Source organism: Haplochromis burtoni, unplaced genomic scaffold, assembly GCF_018398535.1.
Source record: "Haplochromis burtoni strain Fernald_Lab_line unplaced genomic scaffold, NCSU_Asbu1 Contig_320, whole genome shotgun sequence".
In the NCBI taxonomy this organism is placed as follows: Eukaryota; Metazoa; Chordata; class Actinopteri; order Cichliformes; family Cichlidae; genus Haplochromis; species Haplochromis burtoni.
In genome coordinates, this window is record NW_024582681.1 from 176,538 (window position 1) to 194,476 (window position 17,939).

The following is a 17,939-nucleotide window of genomic DNA, read 5'->3' on the forward strand; positions in this document are numbered from 1 at the left end:
TAAAGGTTTTGTTTTCTTTCTATGTGTCTAAGAGGGGGCCAAAAGTGTTTGACCTGGGCCACTTAGAAGATTAGTCTGGCTATGTTTAAACCAAACTTAAACCTAGCTATAAACACACCCAATAGCCCGATGTCCCATGCTGGAAGTTACAAGTGTGGGGACCTTTCTGTCCCCACACGCGTCCCCACAGCACCGTTAAAACCAGCCCTGCCACGGTGCGCTGGGGAGGAGGGTAAGAAACGCCCCCTGTGGGCGGGCCTTCCCGCTGACCGTGCGCCGACAAACACCGTGAGGGACTGTGCTCTGCACGCGCGGCTCTAGAGCGAAGAGCAAGAGGAGTTTGGATCACTCCGCCGGGGCTTTAACGTGAACTAGAGCCGCAGACGGAGTAGCGGGCAGGCTGCTGTTGGTGCCCAGTCCCGGTACTAACTAACGCTTATTCCTCCGCAGACCGTGGAGCTCCACAGGTACTCTGATCTGAGGTTTACCGGGATCTGTGTGTCTGTAAGTACTGCGAAAAACAGAGGTACTACTGCTCTGAGGAGGGAGGGGGCTCACTATTCTGAGGTCAGCTCAGATATGTTTGTACTCGCAGGGCTCTGAAGCTTCACAGCTTCACCTGCTCACAGGTACAGGTGTACTCTCTCTCTCTGACACGCACACCGGACCAGATGCTCCGACCAGGGGTTTACTGTGTGTGTGTGTGTGTGTCTCAGGCTTTATTACATGAAGAAAAATGAACAGTTTAATGTAAAATGATTAGTTTGAAAGCAGGAGGCTGGCACCAGAGTTGTGATGGTGTTGGTTTGTGTAGGTGGAGTAGATCAGTGTAAAGCAGAAGTCACACACTTTTTCTTGTGCCGAGAGCGGAGCAGAGACTGATGCTGAACTGGGAGAGGTCTGAATTGCAGTACTCTGACTCACAGTACACAGGACTCGAAGTATTTGAGTATCTGCTGCTAGCGTCCTGTGTTAGATACCACAGGGACCCTCACAGGTTGGGCTTTGCTGCAGTGTGAGGACCAAAAGCTTATTAGGCACTGGTGTTCCTAATATTTTGTCTGTGTTAGTGGGTCAGTGACAGCTGCAGGCTGTGTGTGAGTCCTCCTCTTTGCCAGCACACACAAAATCATCATCATCACCAGTGAGGTCAGAACAGAACACCTCAGCCTGTGAAGGTGTAGTTGGAGCTTGTTACAGTTTCCTGTTCCTGTTTGTGTCTGTAAACAGGTTCACTGTGATCTCATCACTACCATCATCATCATCATCATCACTCTGCTTTAATCTTGAAATTTGCGAGCAGTAGGCGTGACTTCAGGTGTCTGATGTGGTTTGAAGCATGTTTTGGCGTTTGTGTCAGAGACTGAAGCGCACTGCTTTGTGACTGGCTGTTTGCTCGCTCTCCACCAACCAGATTAGTCTCAGAAATCCCAGATTGGTAAAAGCCTGGTGCTCAGCGTGGCTCAGTGATGATAAATCGGGTTCCTGGCAGTGCCGGTGCGTCAGCCTCGCTTTGGCCAGGGTCAGATTGACACTCGGGTGGGTTTCTCTGAGGTCATAGCGTTACCATGACACCAGGGAGACGCCTTAGTCATGCTCAGTCATTGCAGGAAGCCAAAATAGTTTTTCAAGTTAAAACTGGATTCATTGCACAGGACAGGAGCTACACAGGGTGGTTCTGCATCATGCCAGTAGCTGAAAGCTCCAAATGGTTCCTTCCATCCTCAAATCCCTGCAGGAGAACCGCAGCTTCCTCTCATGTGAGCAGCTGGAAGTTTCTAGACACACACGCCGTATTTTTATTATAGCATGAAGAATATTTCTGAACTAGACTAACCCTAATAATCATGAGTAACCACGAGCTCAGGCACTGATTCAAGCTTTAAGGTTATTTACCTCTGACCACATTAAAATGATCATTCTGTCTGTGAGTCTGTGATGGTGTGGATGGTGATGCAGGTGGTGTAGGTGTCTGTGAGTCGGTTCCTTCTGTAAACACTCATAAATAAGAATATGTGATGTTCAGACTGTAAGGATGGAGTGGAGAGGGTTAGGGTGGTGTTTGAGCTGAAGCTGTAGATCAGGGTGGTGTTAGGGTGAAGCGGTTTTGGGAGTGGATGTGTCAGATAGACTGTGTACACAGTCTAGTGCAGGTAAGGTTTCATTCATTCGATTCCCCTGAACAGCTACCCTGAGGTACCCCTGAGCAAGGTACCGTCCCTACACACTGCTCCCCGAGCACCCAATGGCTGCCCACTGCTTCACTGAGTGAATGGGTTAAATGCAGAGAGGGATTTTCCCCATGGGGACCAATAAAGTACACTTTCTTTCCTGTTTCAGTATGATTGCACATCAGTGCAAAAGCCATAAAGACATGGATGAGCGAGTTCGGTGTGGAAGAACTTGAGTTCTGACCTCAACCCAACCTTTGGAATAAATTAGAGTAGACACTGAGAGCCAAGCATTCTCTTCCAACATCAGTGTCTGACCTCACAATGTGCCTTTGGAAGAATGGTCAGAAATTCCCATAAACACTCCTAGACCTGTGGAAACCCTTCAGCTGTTATATTAAACCCTATGGACAGGTGGATGTCACTCAAGGTGTGTGTGTGTGCGTGCTTTTGGCAGTGTGTCTATTCACACTCATTGATATTTGGTTAAATATCTCTTAGCAGCTGCACATCAACCAAACTCTTCTGGTATCCATCAAAAGCTCTGGCTGATATCAGACCGCGCTCCTCCAAAATTGGTGAAGTTAATTTCAATTGGTTGGTTTCCTGGCACAGACCCGGAATTTAAACAAAGTTCCTAAATGTTGCGGAGCGTTGAGGTTGGAGCTTTAGAAAGTTTATTCATGACCACAATCATTGTATGCAGTTTGTGCTGCGTGAGTCACCTCGGAGGGGTCAAAGGTCATCAGCAGCCGTAGCCAAAACATGAATGATGCTGTAGTGCATGTGAGTGAGCTTCACTCATCTTCTTTTCACGTTTCATCACAGCTCGTTTGTTTTATTGACTTCCTGTTTTCATTTCACGATCGTACATTTAAACAAATTAAATGATAATAATGATAAAAAGTGTATTAAGTTTAAGTTGAAGCACTGTTTTCTGTATTTTTAAACTTTTATAAGGTAGAAAAAATCTTTTAAAACTGGAACAAACCCTCCCTGTGGCAGCATTTTGCACATTTCGGATTCTTCTGCTCACCAATCATTCACATCATACAGTACGTATCCTTTTAATTTCAAACTGACAGATATCTGAAGCAGGCAGATTTCCATCCTCGGTGACCTGCACTAGTCTGACTCTCAGAGAAAGCAGGAAGTCTGACATTGTGTGTCTGTTGTCGCTGCAGTGTGTTCGGAGCACGTCGCTGTGTTGGACACGATGTCCTGTCCTCACCGCCTCCTGCTGGTTCTGCTAGTTCTGCTGGTTCACGACCCTCCGGCTCAGTCCAGGCCAGCCACAGAGGACACGCGCACAGGTGAGGAGCATCTGAGGTCTGAGAGTGGACACCATGACTGCAAGACGTATCTAAAGTCACTTTTCAGACACCTCCTACAGTTTAACCTGAGTTTGCTTCATTTAAACTAGAATTAAAGCCATGTTTAATGTCCCAAACTCAGACACGTCAGTATAACTGACACCAGCGAGCAGCAGCAAATCCTCACAGTCAGACAGCTGGCTTTAGCATTTCAGTTTAACTGGATCCAGGATCCCAGCATGGAACGAGACGATGTAGCCTCCTGATGGAGGCTTGAAGCAATTAGAGCCATTCATACATGTAAACACTGAGGCTGAGCTCTGAGCTGTGACAGCCCTGCTGTAAGACCCTGGTGTTTAAAGAAGATATTACTAAACTAACTAATCCAAACTCCTAAAATTCAGTTGAAGATTTGTCAGAGAAGTGCATCTCTCTTCTTGGAGACTCTGAAGCAGGATATTTAATTTATGCATTTTATTAATTTATGAAACCAAACTGAAGCATGTGCAGGTGAATTTCTGCAGTGAAGTAAAGCGGGGTGTCTTCGGCGTGGCTGCAGCTTCAGACGCTGTTAAATGTGGGAGTTATGATAAACACATAAACACTTTTCTGAAAAACTGAAATGAAAACGAAACGCTATAAACTCACAAATATTCCTTAACAGAGAATCTGAGACACAATAACTTGTTTCCTTTAATTGGCTTTTTTTACTGTCACTGTCACTGGCTTTTATTACTATTTTTAGCCTGAAGCAGAGAGCTGTGGTTATCTGAATAACCACAGTTCATGGTTAAAGCCTGGTGCTCAGCGTGGCGCTCTGATGATAAATCAGGTTCCTGGCAGCGCCGGTACGTTAGCCTCTTTTAAGTGCTGCAGCGCTTGTTTGGGCCTCGCCCTCCTTTGTTTGAGGCTCGTTCACATCTGATCTTGACTGTGGTCGCGGTGTTTCTGTCTCCATGTTATATAAAAGCTCCTAAAAGTTTCCAATGAGAGAAGTTCTGTAAAAGGAAAGTGACTTTTCAAGGTTTGGTTGTTTGTGGCTGCAAGGCATCTGAAAACATTTAGAGTGATTTTTTCCTGGTGAGAGCGAGGACAGCGCTCAGACTGGCCCTGTGAGAACACATGAAGCGCTGTGCAGCACAGACACAACAAACACGCTTGCCTCGGGTGGTGTGTGGGTGTGTGTGTGTCTGTGTGTATGTGGGTGGGTATGTGCCGGTCCAACCATCTGGACTCCAGCTGAGTGTTTGAATCTGTAGTTTCTTGTTTTGCTCGGCTCAGGTTGAAGCCACGCCTCCTTGTGGCAGACGCAGTAACAGAAAATGATCCTGAGCTGGTTTCTCGTAAACAGCGTCCCTCGAGCCCGGCCCTGTCTCACTGTTCTTCTCTGATGTGTTTACCAGGAGCTGTACTTTCAGAGCCACAGAGCCTCTTACACCATCAGTCTACAGCAGAAGGCCTTCCAGGCTCCTGATGCTGGTTTGGTTTTCTGTTTGTGACCGCTGGTCAGAGAATATGAAACAGCTGAGGATATTTCTTTGAAGTGTTTAAGCTGAAACTGTTCTGCTCACTTCCTGCTCCAGGTTTCATTCTCAGACTCTCCCAGAGCTGCTCTGCATGATTCACAGTTCATAATAATCCCTCTTTATCTGACCCTGGGCCTCGGTCCTCTGTCTGAAACCAGCTGCTGTAGGTTTGTCTTGTTGAAAACCAACCTCCTGATCTGGAACGAAAGTCTTCTAAAGCTGTTGCCCTGTTTACAGTTAGCAGTTTATTTCAGCCACATGTTAAATGTGCACATTTCACAAGCTGATGTTTCCCATCAGGTCTTACAGATTCATTTTGGCATTACACTTCTTCTGGTATGAGCTTTTCCACAGAATCAAAGCATCAAGAGGGGCACCTCAGTGTCAACCATATATTTGATTTGTGTAACATACTGGGATATTTAAAATTAGAATGCTTTTATATAGTATATAGTTTCTGTTCTGTCTTGGAGCGTTGTGGCATCACTGCTTCTGGGATTACTAAAGTGTTTTGATTCAGATTCATGTCTAAAAAAAGCGGATGTTAGTTTATTCTTCTGAATGTGGAATCAGAGCGTCTGATGTCCTCTGAGATGCTCTCAGTCATCTTCCTGTGATACACATCATGTGTGGTCATTGAGGTTAATGCAGAACTGTAAAAGCTGCATGTTTTAAACATACTGCCTTTTATTTTAAAGCAGATGCAGTGAAATCCTCCGAAGACGAAGAAGATGACGAATCTTCGTCAGAGGAAAACAAGCTGTCCGACGAGCTGTCGACGAGCAGCGAGAAGCTGCAGCAGCGTAAGCTTCAAACTGCTCTCTCTCTCTCAGACAGGTGTTTGTAATCACGATGCTTACGTGGCTGTGTCTCCTCGTTAGCGCTGGAGCCGCAGTGGGTGATGCCAGACAAGATGGAGAAGCTGCTTCACGCCGTTCCTGCAAGCACAACGGTGAAGTTTCGATGCCAAGCAATGGGAAATCCGCTTCCCTCCCTGCGCTGGTACAAGAACGGGAACGAGCTGAGGAAGGACCAACGAATCGGAGGCTACAAGGTGAGTTTGTGACATCAGAGGAAGCTTCAGAGTTAGTTTTCCTTTTCATCCTTTTCATTTACTTGTGTTCTGTCCTTCAGATCAGAGACCACATGTGGAGTCTAATTATGGAGTCAGTGGTTCCTTCTGATAAAGGGAACTACACCTGTGTGGTGGAGAACGAATATGGAAGCCTGCGACACACTTACCAGCTGGATGTAGTCGGTAAGAGTGATGGTGAACATTTCAGACACAGCTGAAGCTCTGTGAAACCCCATATTCCTCCAAACTGAACAAAAACACAGCAAATCATCATTCTTGTCCTCTTATTTTACCTCTGTCTTTATCTCCATCCTACCTGTTTCAGAGCGCTCTCCTCACAGGCCCATCCTGCAGGCCGGGCTGCCGGCCAACCAGACGGCAGTGGTTGGCAGCAACGTGGATTTTGTGTGCCGCGTCTTCAGCGACCCACAGCCTCACATCCAGTGGCTCAAACACATCGTCATCAACGGCAGCAAAGTGGGACCGGACGGACTGCCCTACGCTCGTGTTCTCAAAGTATGGAAAGCTGATATAAATGTAGTCAAACTTGTTCCCTTTATTCCCCGATCACACCTCAGGGGATACCTGCGTGCTTGCCTGGATAGCAGCGCTTTACATCAACATGAATAATCCCAGGAGCGCCGCTCCCTTTGTCTCTCTTAGACTGCTAATGTGAACACCACAGACAGAGAGATGGAGGTGCTGAATCTGAGAAGTGTAACTCTGGAAGACTCTGGAGAGTACACCTGCCTGGCCGCCAACTCCATTGGGGTGTCGCACCACTCTGCGTGGCTCACTGTGGTCGATGGTATGTGAAGGTTCGCAGGTTTGCCACGCACAGAAACGAGCGCAAATCTCTGTTAATGTTCCCGATGTGATCTCTCCTCAGACCCTCCGCCCTCCCCACTGTCCTCGCAGGCGTACCTGGAGATCTTCATCTACTGCCTTGGGTTTTTCATCATCGTCGTCCTCACCGCCACAGCAGTCATCTGCAGGCTCTGCTGTGTCCCGAAGAAAAGTGACTTCAGCAACCAGCTGGTCGTACAGAAATTAGCCAAGAGCATGCCTCTGAAGAGACAGGTGAGGAGACAGGTGAGGCGCCCTCGCTCTCTCAAACGCGCTGGAGAGGAAATTGCGTATCACAAATTTAGAAGATCATCATTTAGCCTGGAGAAATAGTTTGCTGCTCTGCAAAGCCAGAACATTTTACTATTTCATTGATTGAAGAAAATAAGAACAACCCCAGGTTTCTCTTCAACACTGTAGCCAGGCTGACAAAAAAGTCAGAGCTCTGTTGAGCCAACCATCCCTTGAGTAAGTTAACTAGTAATGACTTCATGAACTTCTTCACAAATAAAATTTTAACTATTATAGATAAAATTACTCAGAATCATTTCACATTTCACGTTATCTACAGCTATTTTCACTACAATTGATATTTGTTTAGTATTGTTCTCCAGTTGATCTTTCTGAGTTAACTTCAGTAATTACTACCTCGAAACCATCAATGTGTCTTTTAGACTCCCTTCCATTCTTACTCTGGATGGCATTACCCAGGCAAATAAAAACTGTAATTCATTATTATCAGGATGTCCTAAAAACTCCCTGAAAAGACTTCAGTTGATCCCAAATGCTGCAGCAAGAGTACAGACAGGAACTAGAAAGAGAGAGCAGATTTCTCCTATATTTTCTTCTCTTCATTGGCTCCCTGTTAAATCCAGAATTCAAAATCCTGCTCCTCACGCTGTCAGCGTTAATCTCGTTAAAATGATATTAACGCCATAACTGCATTAACGCAGCAAATCTCTGTTAGCCCATGGCTGCACCATGATGCAGCCCCATGCGTGGGGCGATCCGCGCTAACTCGCTAACGGAGATTTGCTGCATTAATGCGGTTATTGCGTTAGCATCATTCTAACGAGATTAACGCTGACAGCACCACTTCAAACTTTCCTTTTTAATAAAGAATATAGTTAGGGCTGGATCACGTGACCGTGAATCCTCCCTTAGTTATGCTGCAATAGGTGTAGGCTGCTGGGGGATTCCCATGATGCACTGAGTGTTTCTTTACTCACATGTGTTTGTACCTCTCTGCATTGAACCATTAGTTATCATTCATCTTTGACTCTCTTCTACAGCATGTCTTTGTCCCATCTTCCTCCCCAACTGTCTGCCCCTCCCTTAACCTGGTTCTGCTGGAGGTTTCTTCCTGTTAAAAGGAAGTTTTTCTTTCCATTGTTGCCAAGCGCTTGCTCACAAGGGGTCATAGGGTTATTTTTTGTTTCCTTTGTATTATTGTAAAGTCTTTACTTTACAACATAAAGCGCCTTGAGGTTACTGTTGTTGTGATTTGGTGCTGTATAAATAAAATAGAATTAAATTCTGCGTCCACAGGTGTCAGTCGAGTCGTCGTCCTCACTGCAATCGGGGATGTGTTTGATGCGTCAGTCTCGTCTCTCCAGCGCGGCCACCACCGTCCTGGTGGGCGCGTCCCAGTACGAACTTCCCTACGACCCTGCGTGGGAGCTGCCTCGTGACCGGTAACCACGCCGTTTCTGCCCCTTGCCCCTCCCAATCTGCACCTGAGATTGCTGCAGCAATTGACATCAGGGCAAAGACTGCACTGTTATTTCTTCATCTGTTACATTCTAATGTAACCTGCCTGTCTCTGTGACCTTTGACCTATCACTAACACGACCAAACAACCAGCTTACAGACTGAGTTGGAGAGCTCACTGTCAGCTGCACAGCATGTTTCTGAAATTACGTCAGCCTCGTCTTCTCGGTCTGTCCTTAAGGTTTAAATATAATGAAAGTGAGAGTGAGTTCAGCGTGCTCCTGTATCTGCTGACCGTTTGTTTGTCGTCCTCAGGCTGACTCTAGGGAAGCCTCTGGGCGAAGGCTGCTTCGGTCAGGTGGTTCTGGCCGAGGCCATCGGGATCGACAAAAACAAACCGACACGGGTCACCAAAGTCGCCGTGAAGATGCTCAAAGGTGAGAGAACTTGCAGGCAGCAGTTTAGGGTGAAAGATGCCCCCTGCAGCTGCCTCTTTGCAACCCACCTCCACCCTAGCTTCTCCATTCCAGCTTGTGTGTGTGCCCCTAATAAAATAAATGCAAATTACTTTATAAGAAAGTAAAGTTCTGACTGTCGTGGTGCTCAGTGAAGTCTCAGCAGAGCTCCAAATATAAATGTGGAAACTTGTGCAAGTGTGAGCTGCAGGGGGCATGACATTGAGGTTGTCGCTGAAAGATTACGTGTTGTTGCTGCGTGCAGCCGATGCCACGGAGAAGGATCTGTCTGACCTCATCTCTGAAATGGAAATGATGAAGATGATCGGCAAACACAAGAACATCATTAACCTGGTGGGCGCCTGCACGCAGGACGGTGAGCACCGCCGCGTCTGAGGTCTTTAAATTCCTGCCGTGTGACTATTTGCTATTAATGCGTTTCTTTCATTCTCCTGGGTTCGCCATGACCCGGAGCAGGTCCTCTCTATGTGGTGGTGGAGTATGCTGCGCAGGGTAATCTGAGGGAGTATCTGCGAGCTCGCCGGCCGGTCGGGGCGGAATACTGGAGCAGCTCCAGGCAGGCGTCACTGGGCAGCCTGGAGGTCAGAGAGCTGGTGTCGGCAGCGTACCAGGTGGCCCGAGGGATGGCATACCTCGCATCAAAGAAGGTCAGAGAGATTTTACATCATCAGGGCGCAGACTCTGCTCCTTTTCATGCTTGAAAAATCGTGTGAACTCTGTGCGCATCGGTTTTCTTTTGCCACTAAACACAGAGCGTCTGACGAGAAATCTGACACACGCAGTGCAGAAATATACTCACAGCCACTTTATTAGGTACACCCATCTCCATACTTTTATTCCTGGACTCTGCTGCTCAGAAGAATCGTGCTTCAGTTTAATTCCATTTCATTTAAGTAGCACCAAGCACAGTAACAGGTGCCTCGAGGTGTTTTATATTGTGAGATAAAGACCCTACAATTATAACTGATCATCATGTTTTTGTCTTGTGCTGGGTCTTGGTGCAAACTTACTAAATATATGGAGCTGGATGAACTGAAGGGGTCTTGTGGGATTATAATATTATTTTATGCCATGTTAGACCCCTAATTAAAGATTGTGAATTATTATGTAGTTTTAGTTTGCATTATTCTCCTGAATTAGAAGAAGGTGATAACTATTGCATTTGTTAAACTGATTTGCGTTACATTAGCCTGCTGATTTATTGTGAATGAATGATATTGTTTTATGATGCATTATACTGCTGAGTTATAAGAAATACTGTTCGCAGAAAGTCATCGCCTTATTTGTCTGATTAGAAGAGAACAGAACATACTGGAGTTTTCTGCCCCATCTCAGCAGGAGCAGATAAACAGGGAGCCAAGGTCGTAGCTTAGGCGCCGTGTGAGAGAAAGAATGTGAATGTTTAGGCTTTTATGATTGGGTGGGGCACCAGAGGCTATAAGAGTTTGATCAATGCTCCACCATTTTGAGATCTGATTCTGTCTGCGTACGATGTTCATCTCCCACGCGTGTGATCATTAAATCATCGTTTGACTCAACCCGGCCGGACCAGTGTTGTTATTTTGGTTTTCCTCTTGTATCCATCCCCAATATTTGAATCCGTAACAGTCTCCAGCCTTCATTCTTTAAGAATAAAAGGGGGAGGGGGGTAGCTGTGTTGTGAGTGCATTGGGTTGTCGGTTGAATTCTCGGTGTCATGATGTAAAGGCTGACCCTCCCCTGTGCTTCAGTGCATTCACAGAGACTTGGCGGCCCGGAACGTTCTAGTCACCGAAGACAGCGTAATGAAGATCGCCGACTTCGGTCTGGCTCGAGACATCCACCACATCGACTACTACAAGAAGACCACCAATGTAAGTTGGACAGACTTTTATTTTGGCGGGGTGAAAGCCAAAGGTGACAGGGTGCTGATCTTTGGGTTTGAATGTGTCCGCAGGGTCGGTTGCCAGTGAAGTGGATGGCGCCGGAAGCTTTGTTTGACCGAATCTACACACACCAGAGCGACGTGTGAGTCCTCTGAAGCCTACCGAGCACTTGAACCAAGACTTCCTCTTCCTGTGATTTTACAGCATTTTACGGCTTCCTGTTTTTTGAGCTCATCACATCATGTGTGTTTTTAAAATAATTTACACTGGTAGGGAGAAGCAGTCTCAGCAGAGATGCCTAGACCCCGCTCTGTCTTCCTCCTCCTCCCCAGTAGTGCTATGTGATACAAAGTAAATACAGGGCTAATATAACTGATGCCGATATATTTAACTTATAGAGGCAGCTGATGTCGGGGAGCACGGTGCGTACTGATTTATGACAAACCATCATCAGTTTGCGAAAAGATCATTAAATCACTGTGACTTTTACTTTCAAAATAAGAAGTTAACACAGTAAAACAGACCTTCTGGCTTTTATTTTGAAACTGAGCTGAATGTAGAGGTGTCTATCTCAGCGTCTGTAGTTTAACTGTGCTGCAGGCTGGAAACAAAGTGGACAGTCAGCACAGACGTGTTTCATAGCTCATGTTTGGAGTGTATATATATAATTATTTAAAAAATGATTTAACACACTTCAGTGAGCTGAAAATATGCTGCTACAGTAACAGCTACAGTAGCTCACAAAAGTGAGTACACCCCTTAAATTTGTTGAAATATTTTATTGTATCTTTTCATGGGACAACATTAAAGATATGACACAATGTAAAGTAGTTAGTGTGCAGCTTGTATAACGGTGTAAATTTGCTGTAATCTCAAAATAACTCAACACACAGTCATTAATGTCTAAACCGCTAGTAACAAAAGTGAGTACAGCCCTAGGTGAAAATGTCCAAACTGGGCCAAAGTGTCAATATTTTGTGTACCTATCATTATTTTCCAACACTGCCTTAACTTGGTCTTATCAGACCACAGGTAATCCATGTTCTTAGTCTGCTTGTCTTCAGCAAAGTGTTTGCAAACCTTCTTGTGCATTTTCTTTAGAAGAGGCTTCCTTCTGGGACAACAGCCAGTTGATGCAGTGTGTGCCGTATGGTCTGAGCACTGACAGGCTGACCCTCCACGCCTTCAATCTCTGCAGCAATGCTGTCAGCATTCACACATCTATTTTTAAAAGACAACCTCTGGATATGACGCAGAGCACGTGCACTCAACTTCTTTGTTCGACCATGGCGAGGTTCGTTTTGACTGGAACCTGTCCTGTTAAACTGCCGTATGGTCTTGGCCACCGTGCTGCAGCTCAGTTTCAGGATGTTGTCAATATTCTTATAGCCTAGGCCATCTTTATGTAGAATAACAATCCTTTTATTCAGATCCTCAGAGAATTCTTTGGCCTGATGTGCCATGTTAGACTTCCAGTGACCAGTATGAGAGAGTGTGAGAGCAATAACACCAAATTCAAGACACCTTCCAATTTGCACCTGAGACCTTGTAACTCTAACAAGTCACATGACACCAGGGAGGGAAAATGGCAAATTGAGCACAATTTAGACATTTTCACTTAGGGCTGTACTCACTTTTGTTGCCAGCGGTTTAGACAATAATGGCTGTATGTTGAGTTATTTTGAGGGGACAGCAAATTGACACTGTTGGACAAGCTGCACACTGACTACTTTACATTGTATCAAAGTGTCATATCTCCTATGAAAAGATACAATAAAACAGGAAAATGTGAGGGGTGTACTCACTTTTGTGAGATATAGTATAATGGCCAAAAACACTTTAACATTAGCTGATGCTGACTCTCAACTCTCAGTCATGACCGATGTCGTGACTGAAACATCACTTTCACCTCTGTGTGAGCCACTTGGATATTCTTTATCTGTCTGAAGTACTGTGACCTCTGACCTTTGTGCCGGGTGTGTGTGAGGGGTTTCCTTCCAGCAGCATCGTGTTTGCAGTGTTTTCATGTACAGCTGTGAAGTAGCTCTACACGCACTGCAGCCTGCACAGCTCTGCTCAGTGCTGCTCATGTGACCGCAGGGCGACTAATCACAGCAGAGCAGGGAGGTGGCTGCAGACACGCCTGTTGTCTGATGAATGGGTACAACACTGAACAAACTTAAGTACTGATCTGATGCCAATACCTGTGTTGCCACCGATACTGTCGATACTTGATCAGTCCGCCCGCCCCTACACTGGGTCTGCACTGGGGTCTCCTCCGATTAGACCAGAAACTCATCATGAGGAGGCGTCCTGTTCAGATGCTGAACCTGCCTCCTTTTTATGTGGAGGAGCAAATCTGCTCTGAGCTCCTCCTGAACTCCTGTCCCTGGAGCCCCTCTGGAAGCTCATTCCCACGCTCGTGCTCACGGGTGAGGGCAGGAACGTAGAACGAGCTGTAAATCTGCAACTTCGCCCTCAAAGCTCGACACAAATGTCTGTCAATCACCCGCTTTGCTCTCCTCCGACTCGTGAAACTCATCCCAGCCTGGAGTGGACCTCCACCCCAGCAGAAGGTGACGTTAAAGCAGCAAGTAGCTGTTTGACAGCTCCGATCTATGGAGTGTGAAATTAGATGCTGGTGCTAAAGATCATGGGTTAATGTTTACATGTTCGATGGTTCAGATGTTGTCTTCAGGTGAAGCAGAGAGATAGAAATAGTGATATAGAGAAATAGCTATTTAATATTTCAATTATTAATAAATGAGGATTTTTATGAGTTATTTTCATAAGACAGTTGGGAGAAAATTACAGAGCTGCTCGTTTATCTCTGTGTTCACAGCTGGTCGTTCGGGGTCCTGCTGTGGGAGATCTTCACCCTCGGGGGGTCTCCGTACCCCGGCGTCCCTGTCGAGGAGCTCTTCAAGCTGCTGAAGGAGGGACACCGCATGGAGAAACCATCGGCGTGCCCTCAGGAGCTGTGAGTACATCATCACATCAAAAGCTTCAGTCTGACACTTAAGCAGAGGAGCCGGTCATTCCTGGAAAACTCAGCAGAAGAGACAGCTTCATTAAATGCCAATATCTGAAAACATGAGACCTGGAGGATGAGCCGACTTTAAAAATCCAACATTTACCACTTTTATGCTCTAAATTCACTTGAAACTAGTCAAACAAGTATCTCCAGACAGCTGCAGCTAACAAACCTTCTGCCAAATCTGAAGGTCGCTTGTGTAGTCGCACGTGACTGCATGTAAATAAGGAAACACAAGTCAGAGACACAGCTGCAAACATCTGTGATCAAAAGAGGATATTTTGTTTTATTTGGTATTGTGTTTGTTGATGTGTTGATCCGACCTGCGCAGTAAAGCGTGTGTTGCATGGTCTCAGGTATCTGATGATGCGGGACTGCTGGCATGCCGTCCCGTGCCGCAGGCCGACCTTCCAGCAGCTGGTCGAGGATTTGGATCGAACTGTCTCCATCATGGCCAACCAGGTGACTTGTCGTTTCTTTGTTAAGGAGTAAAACCTGCAAATATCCTCCACTTCAGCTGTTTCTCTTCAGTTGGTCCCTCTCGTTCCTCTTTAAACATTTAACTGATGGGTGGAGCACTCGCTAACCATCAGGAAGACTGAGACAGTTATTTTGTTATTTCTGTAAATTTAAAGTTATCTGTGAGCTCCTGTGAAATTTATACCACAGTCTGTGTTGGTTTCCTCTCATCTTAGTTGCAGTTGGCTAACGCAGAGCTGTGTGACTGCCTCAGTGCTGAAGCCTCTGCTGGACGTCAGAGGAACTGCAGCTTTGCTTTGAACTTTCAAAAACGTCATGATTGTATTCATTTATTTGAAGCGGCGTGGGTCTCTTGGCGAGAGAGCATTGATGTGACGTTGAACAAAGAAAAGTTAGAAGCGAGTTTTGGTGTCATGTGACAGAGCTAAAGTCTCCAGAGCTTCCACTTCCTGTTCTAACGTGTGATTCTGCCTCTGCAGGAGTACCTGGACCTGGCCGTCCCTCTGATCCAGTACACTCCGGTCCAGTACTCCCCGGTCAGCGCCTCCTCAGCTTACTCCTCCATCTCGACATAATCCTCCCGGGAGCCATTCTCCTTCCTGAATCATCTTCCTCCCATTTCCTGCACAGCGGTGGCGGTGGCGGCCCTGGGACGAGCTGCTTGGCTGCGGCCTGATGTGAAGAACAGCTGGACTGAGCTGAGATCAGGAAACAGCACGGACTGACGAGATGTCCTCAGTGTGAATATTGTACATAAAGTTTGTCTCATCTGAGAAACGGGACATGAAAGGGTCAAGGTGGGAGCGAGAGTCTGTATAAATGTATAAATGTGTAAAACTCAAATCTCCCTGATGCTCCTGAATGCCTCGTTTATGGATTTTCTTTCTTAGATCTGTAAAATAACTGATTAACATATTAAAATACCAGAGTTTTTAATGCTTTGTGGATTAAATGTGAGTTATTCTTTAGAATAACTTCATAAGCAGCTGTTTGTTTCCTCAGAAAGTGAAACAATGAGTCTAAGGAAGCACGGACATTAGAAAATGTCTCTGATGATTGATTTTTTTTTTCTAGTCTTTGTTTTTCGTCATAATAACTAAGGTCAGCTTTAGTTTGAGCTGTAATAACTTTGATCACATCATCCTGGTGCAGACGAGAGGATCGGTTGCAAGCGCGTTCATAAATGGTTTCTTACAAAGTTCTGTCTGAATATATATATTTGAATGATATTGGGTTTGAGATGGTGTGGCGCAGATGGACGGCCTCAGAAGTGGAGGCCCCATTGATGAGGAGAGTCTTCATCATGGCTCACACAAACATGGCATTTTGCTCCCACAGAGAGGAAACCTGATGGTGTTTCAGGTGCTTGTCTGTCTGCTTCAGCCTGTCTTTCCTGTTTCCTGCGCTAATACCATCAGTTTCCCCTCAAGCTTCCATGAATGTCTAAATCCTCTCCAGAGGGAGCTCTGCTGGTAAGATGTGATGATCGCAGCACAGGAAACATTTCAGATTCAGTTATTCACATTTGTGCTCAGCTTAGCTTAGCTTAGCATAACTGATCAGCAGGTAAAAAAGTAAGAGGAAATCTCATCTCAACAGGTCTATTTTATTTTTGTGGGACTAAAGTTATCTGTAATTCATTAACAGTTATTGCAATCTTCTTGCACTTCCTCCGGTGTCCAGCAGAGGCAGCACTGAGTGGTTTCCATACGCTCCCATGTTAAACCTTTACAGTACAAATAAACAGGTTTACACATTTACACTTTTACAATACACAAACTGCTTGGTCTCTGTTGATCATTTTTAAATAATTTCCTCTGCATGGGGAGTTTGCATTGTTAGGGGCGTGGCCTTTTTGACTGATGGGTGGATGGCGACACAGCCGGCTGTAGCTGCTAGCTGTCTGCTAACTTCACCTGAACTGGACCACTGGACCACTAATCATGCCTCAGTTTGTTCTTCATGTTCTGTATCATTGATCTGATCTTGCAACATTAAATATAACAGAGTAAAACTCTGACCTTAAACTTCATTCACCTCACCTGTTCTCTTGGGGTCTAACCCTCTCGTTTCACTTGTGCAGAGACAGAAACTTCGGTAAAAACAGAGCGCTGTGTTTCTGGTTCCAGGAAAAGCCTGATGGAGGCTAATCATCCAGACTAGCGAGCTGAAGACCCATCGTTACCTTCAGTGACAGATGGCTGAGGGTTGCTCACATTACACCTGCAGGAGTGTGGATGTGACTCTGGGTTACCTGTGAACGAAGGTTCTTTCATGTGGTGTCAGAAAAATCAGGAAAACCAACATTTCACTGGGAAACAGTGATGAAGGACACCATAAACCATAAAGAGCAAAACATTCTCTGTGATTCAGAGTTTAACTGTATCTTCAACAGATGAAGATGTGATCAGCACCAGCCCTGTGGGCTTAGCAGGCCACAAAGTACAGCTTTGATATCGATATCCATCTTACTAATTTCAGTTTTTACAGAACAAATCAGCCTGAATGACATGACCACACTGTTCACGCTGTAGAAGGACCGCTATTGGTGAATGATCACCAGAGTAAAGCCCCACACTGAACTGATACCTCAGCCCTGAAAGGCCCAAGCACTCCCAAAAAGGGGACTTCGATCAAAAACAAAATAAAAAAGTGATTGATAACCCAAATCCATATTACCATTTTATTGAATTTATAACATGAAACCAGGTTGTTCATGTAAACAAGCTCAGTTATTTATTAGAAGTAGTGAAGTGATCATGTTGTTTAAAGGTCCTTACAATAAGCTCTTAATTCATCAGAATCAGAATACTGTAATAATCCCTAAAGAAATTAATGAAGAAACAACTGCAGACACAACAACATAAATTAGGCTGGACGCTGCTGTAATAATAATAATAATAATAATACATTTTATTTGAGGGCGCCTTTCAGAGACCCAAGGTCACCTTACAAAAACACAATTAATAAAAGGAACAATAGTCATAAAATACATAAAATAAGTTAAAATTACAAAACAGAGCGTGACAACAGATAAAATCAGCACTAGAGCGAATAAGCCAGTTTAAACAGATGTGTTTTGAGCTGTGTCTTAAATACGGAGAGGGAGTCAATATTTCTTAGTGCAGGAGGAAGAGAGTTCCAGAGCCGAGGAGCAGAGCGACTGAAAGCTCTGTTCCCCCATAGTGATAAGGTGTGAGGACGGAACAGTAAGATGAATAGCAGATGATGATCTGAGAGGGCGGGAAACAGTGGTGATATGGAGCAGGTCACACAAATATGAAGGAGCAGATTTATGGATACACTTGTATGCAAGAAGTAAGATTTTAAAATTTATCCTGGCTTCTATGGGCAACCAGTGAAGCTGCTGAAGAACTGGGGTAATATGAGCACTTAACGGAGTGCAAGTTATGACCCGAGCTGCAGAATTTTGAAGAAGTTGG

At 45.3% G+C, this 17,939-nt stretch overlaps 1 protein-coding gene across 3 annotated transcripts; it reads left to right on the forward strand.

Moving 5' to 3' along the window:
- Positions 1–17: 17 nt before the first annotated feature.
- LOC102291075 (fibroblast growth factor receptor 1-A) lies at positions 18–15,432 on the forward strand. Of its 3 annotated transcripts, none has more exons than XM_014340169.2 (17): positions 19–504; positions 3,356–3,484; positions 5,709–5,813; positions 5,892–6,064; positions 6,145–6,268; positions 6,411–6,601; positions 6,749–6,893; positions 6,975–7,177; positions 8,480–8,625; positions 8,957–9,078; positions 9,362–9,472; positions 9,574–9,764; positions 10,848–10,970; positions 11,054–11,124; positions 13,825–13,962; positions 14,373–14,478; positions 14,976–15,432. In XM_014340169.2, exons 2-17 carry the CDS (start codon positions 3,388–3,390, stop codon positions 15,069–15,071), a joined length of 2,142 nt encoding a protein of 713 aa, XP_014195655.1. In that variant the 5' UTR covers positions 19–504; positions 3,356–3,387; the 3' UTR covers positions 15,072–15,432. The 3 variants fall into 3 exon arrangements, with proteins under 3 accessions (XP_042084322.1, XP_014195655.1, XP_014195656.1); XM_014340170.2 differs by having other exon boundaries at positions 6,975–7,165; XM_042228388.1 differs by lacking the exons at positions 13,825–13,962; positions 14,373–14,478; positions 14,976–15,432 and having other exon boundaries at positions 18–504; positions 11,054–13,816.
- The last annotated feature ends 2,507 nt before the right edge of the window (positions 15,433–17,939 follow it).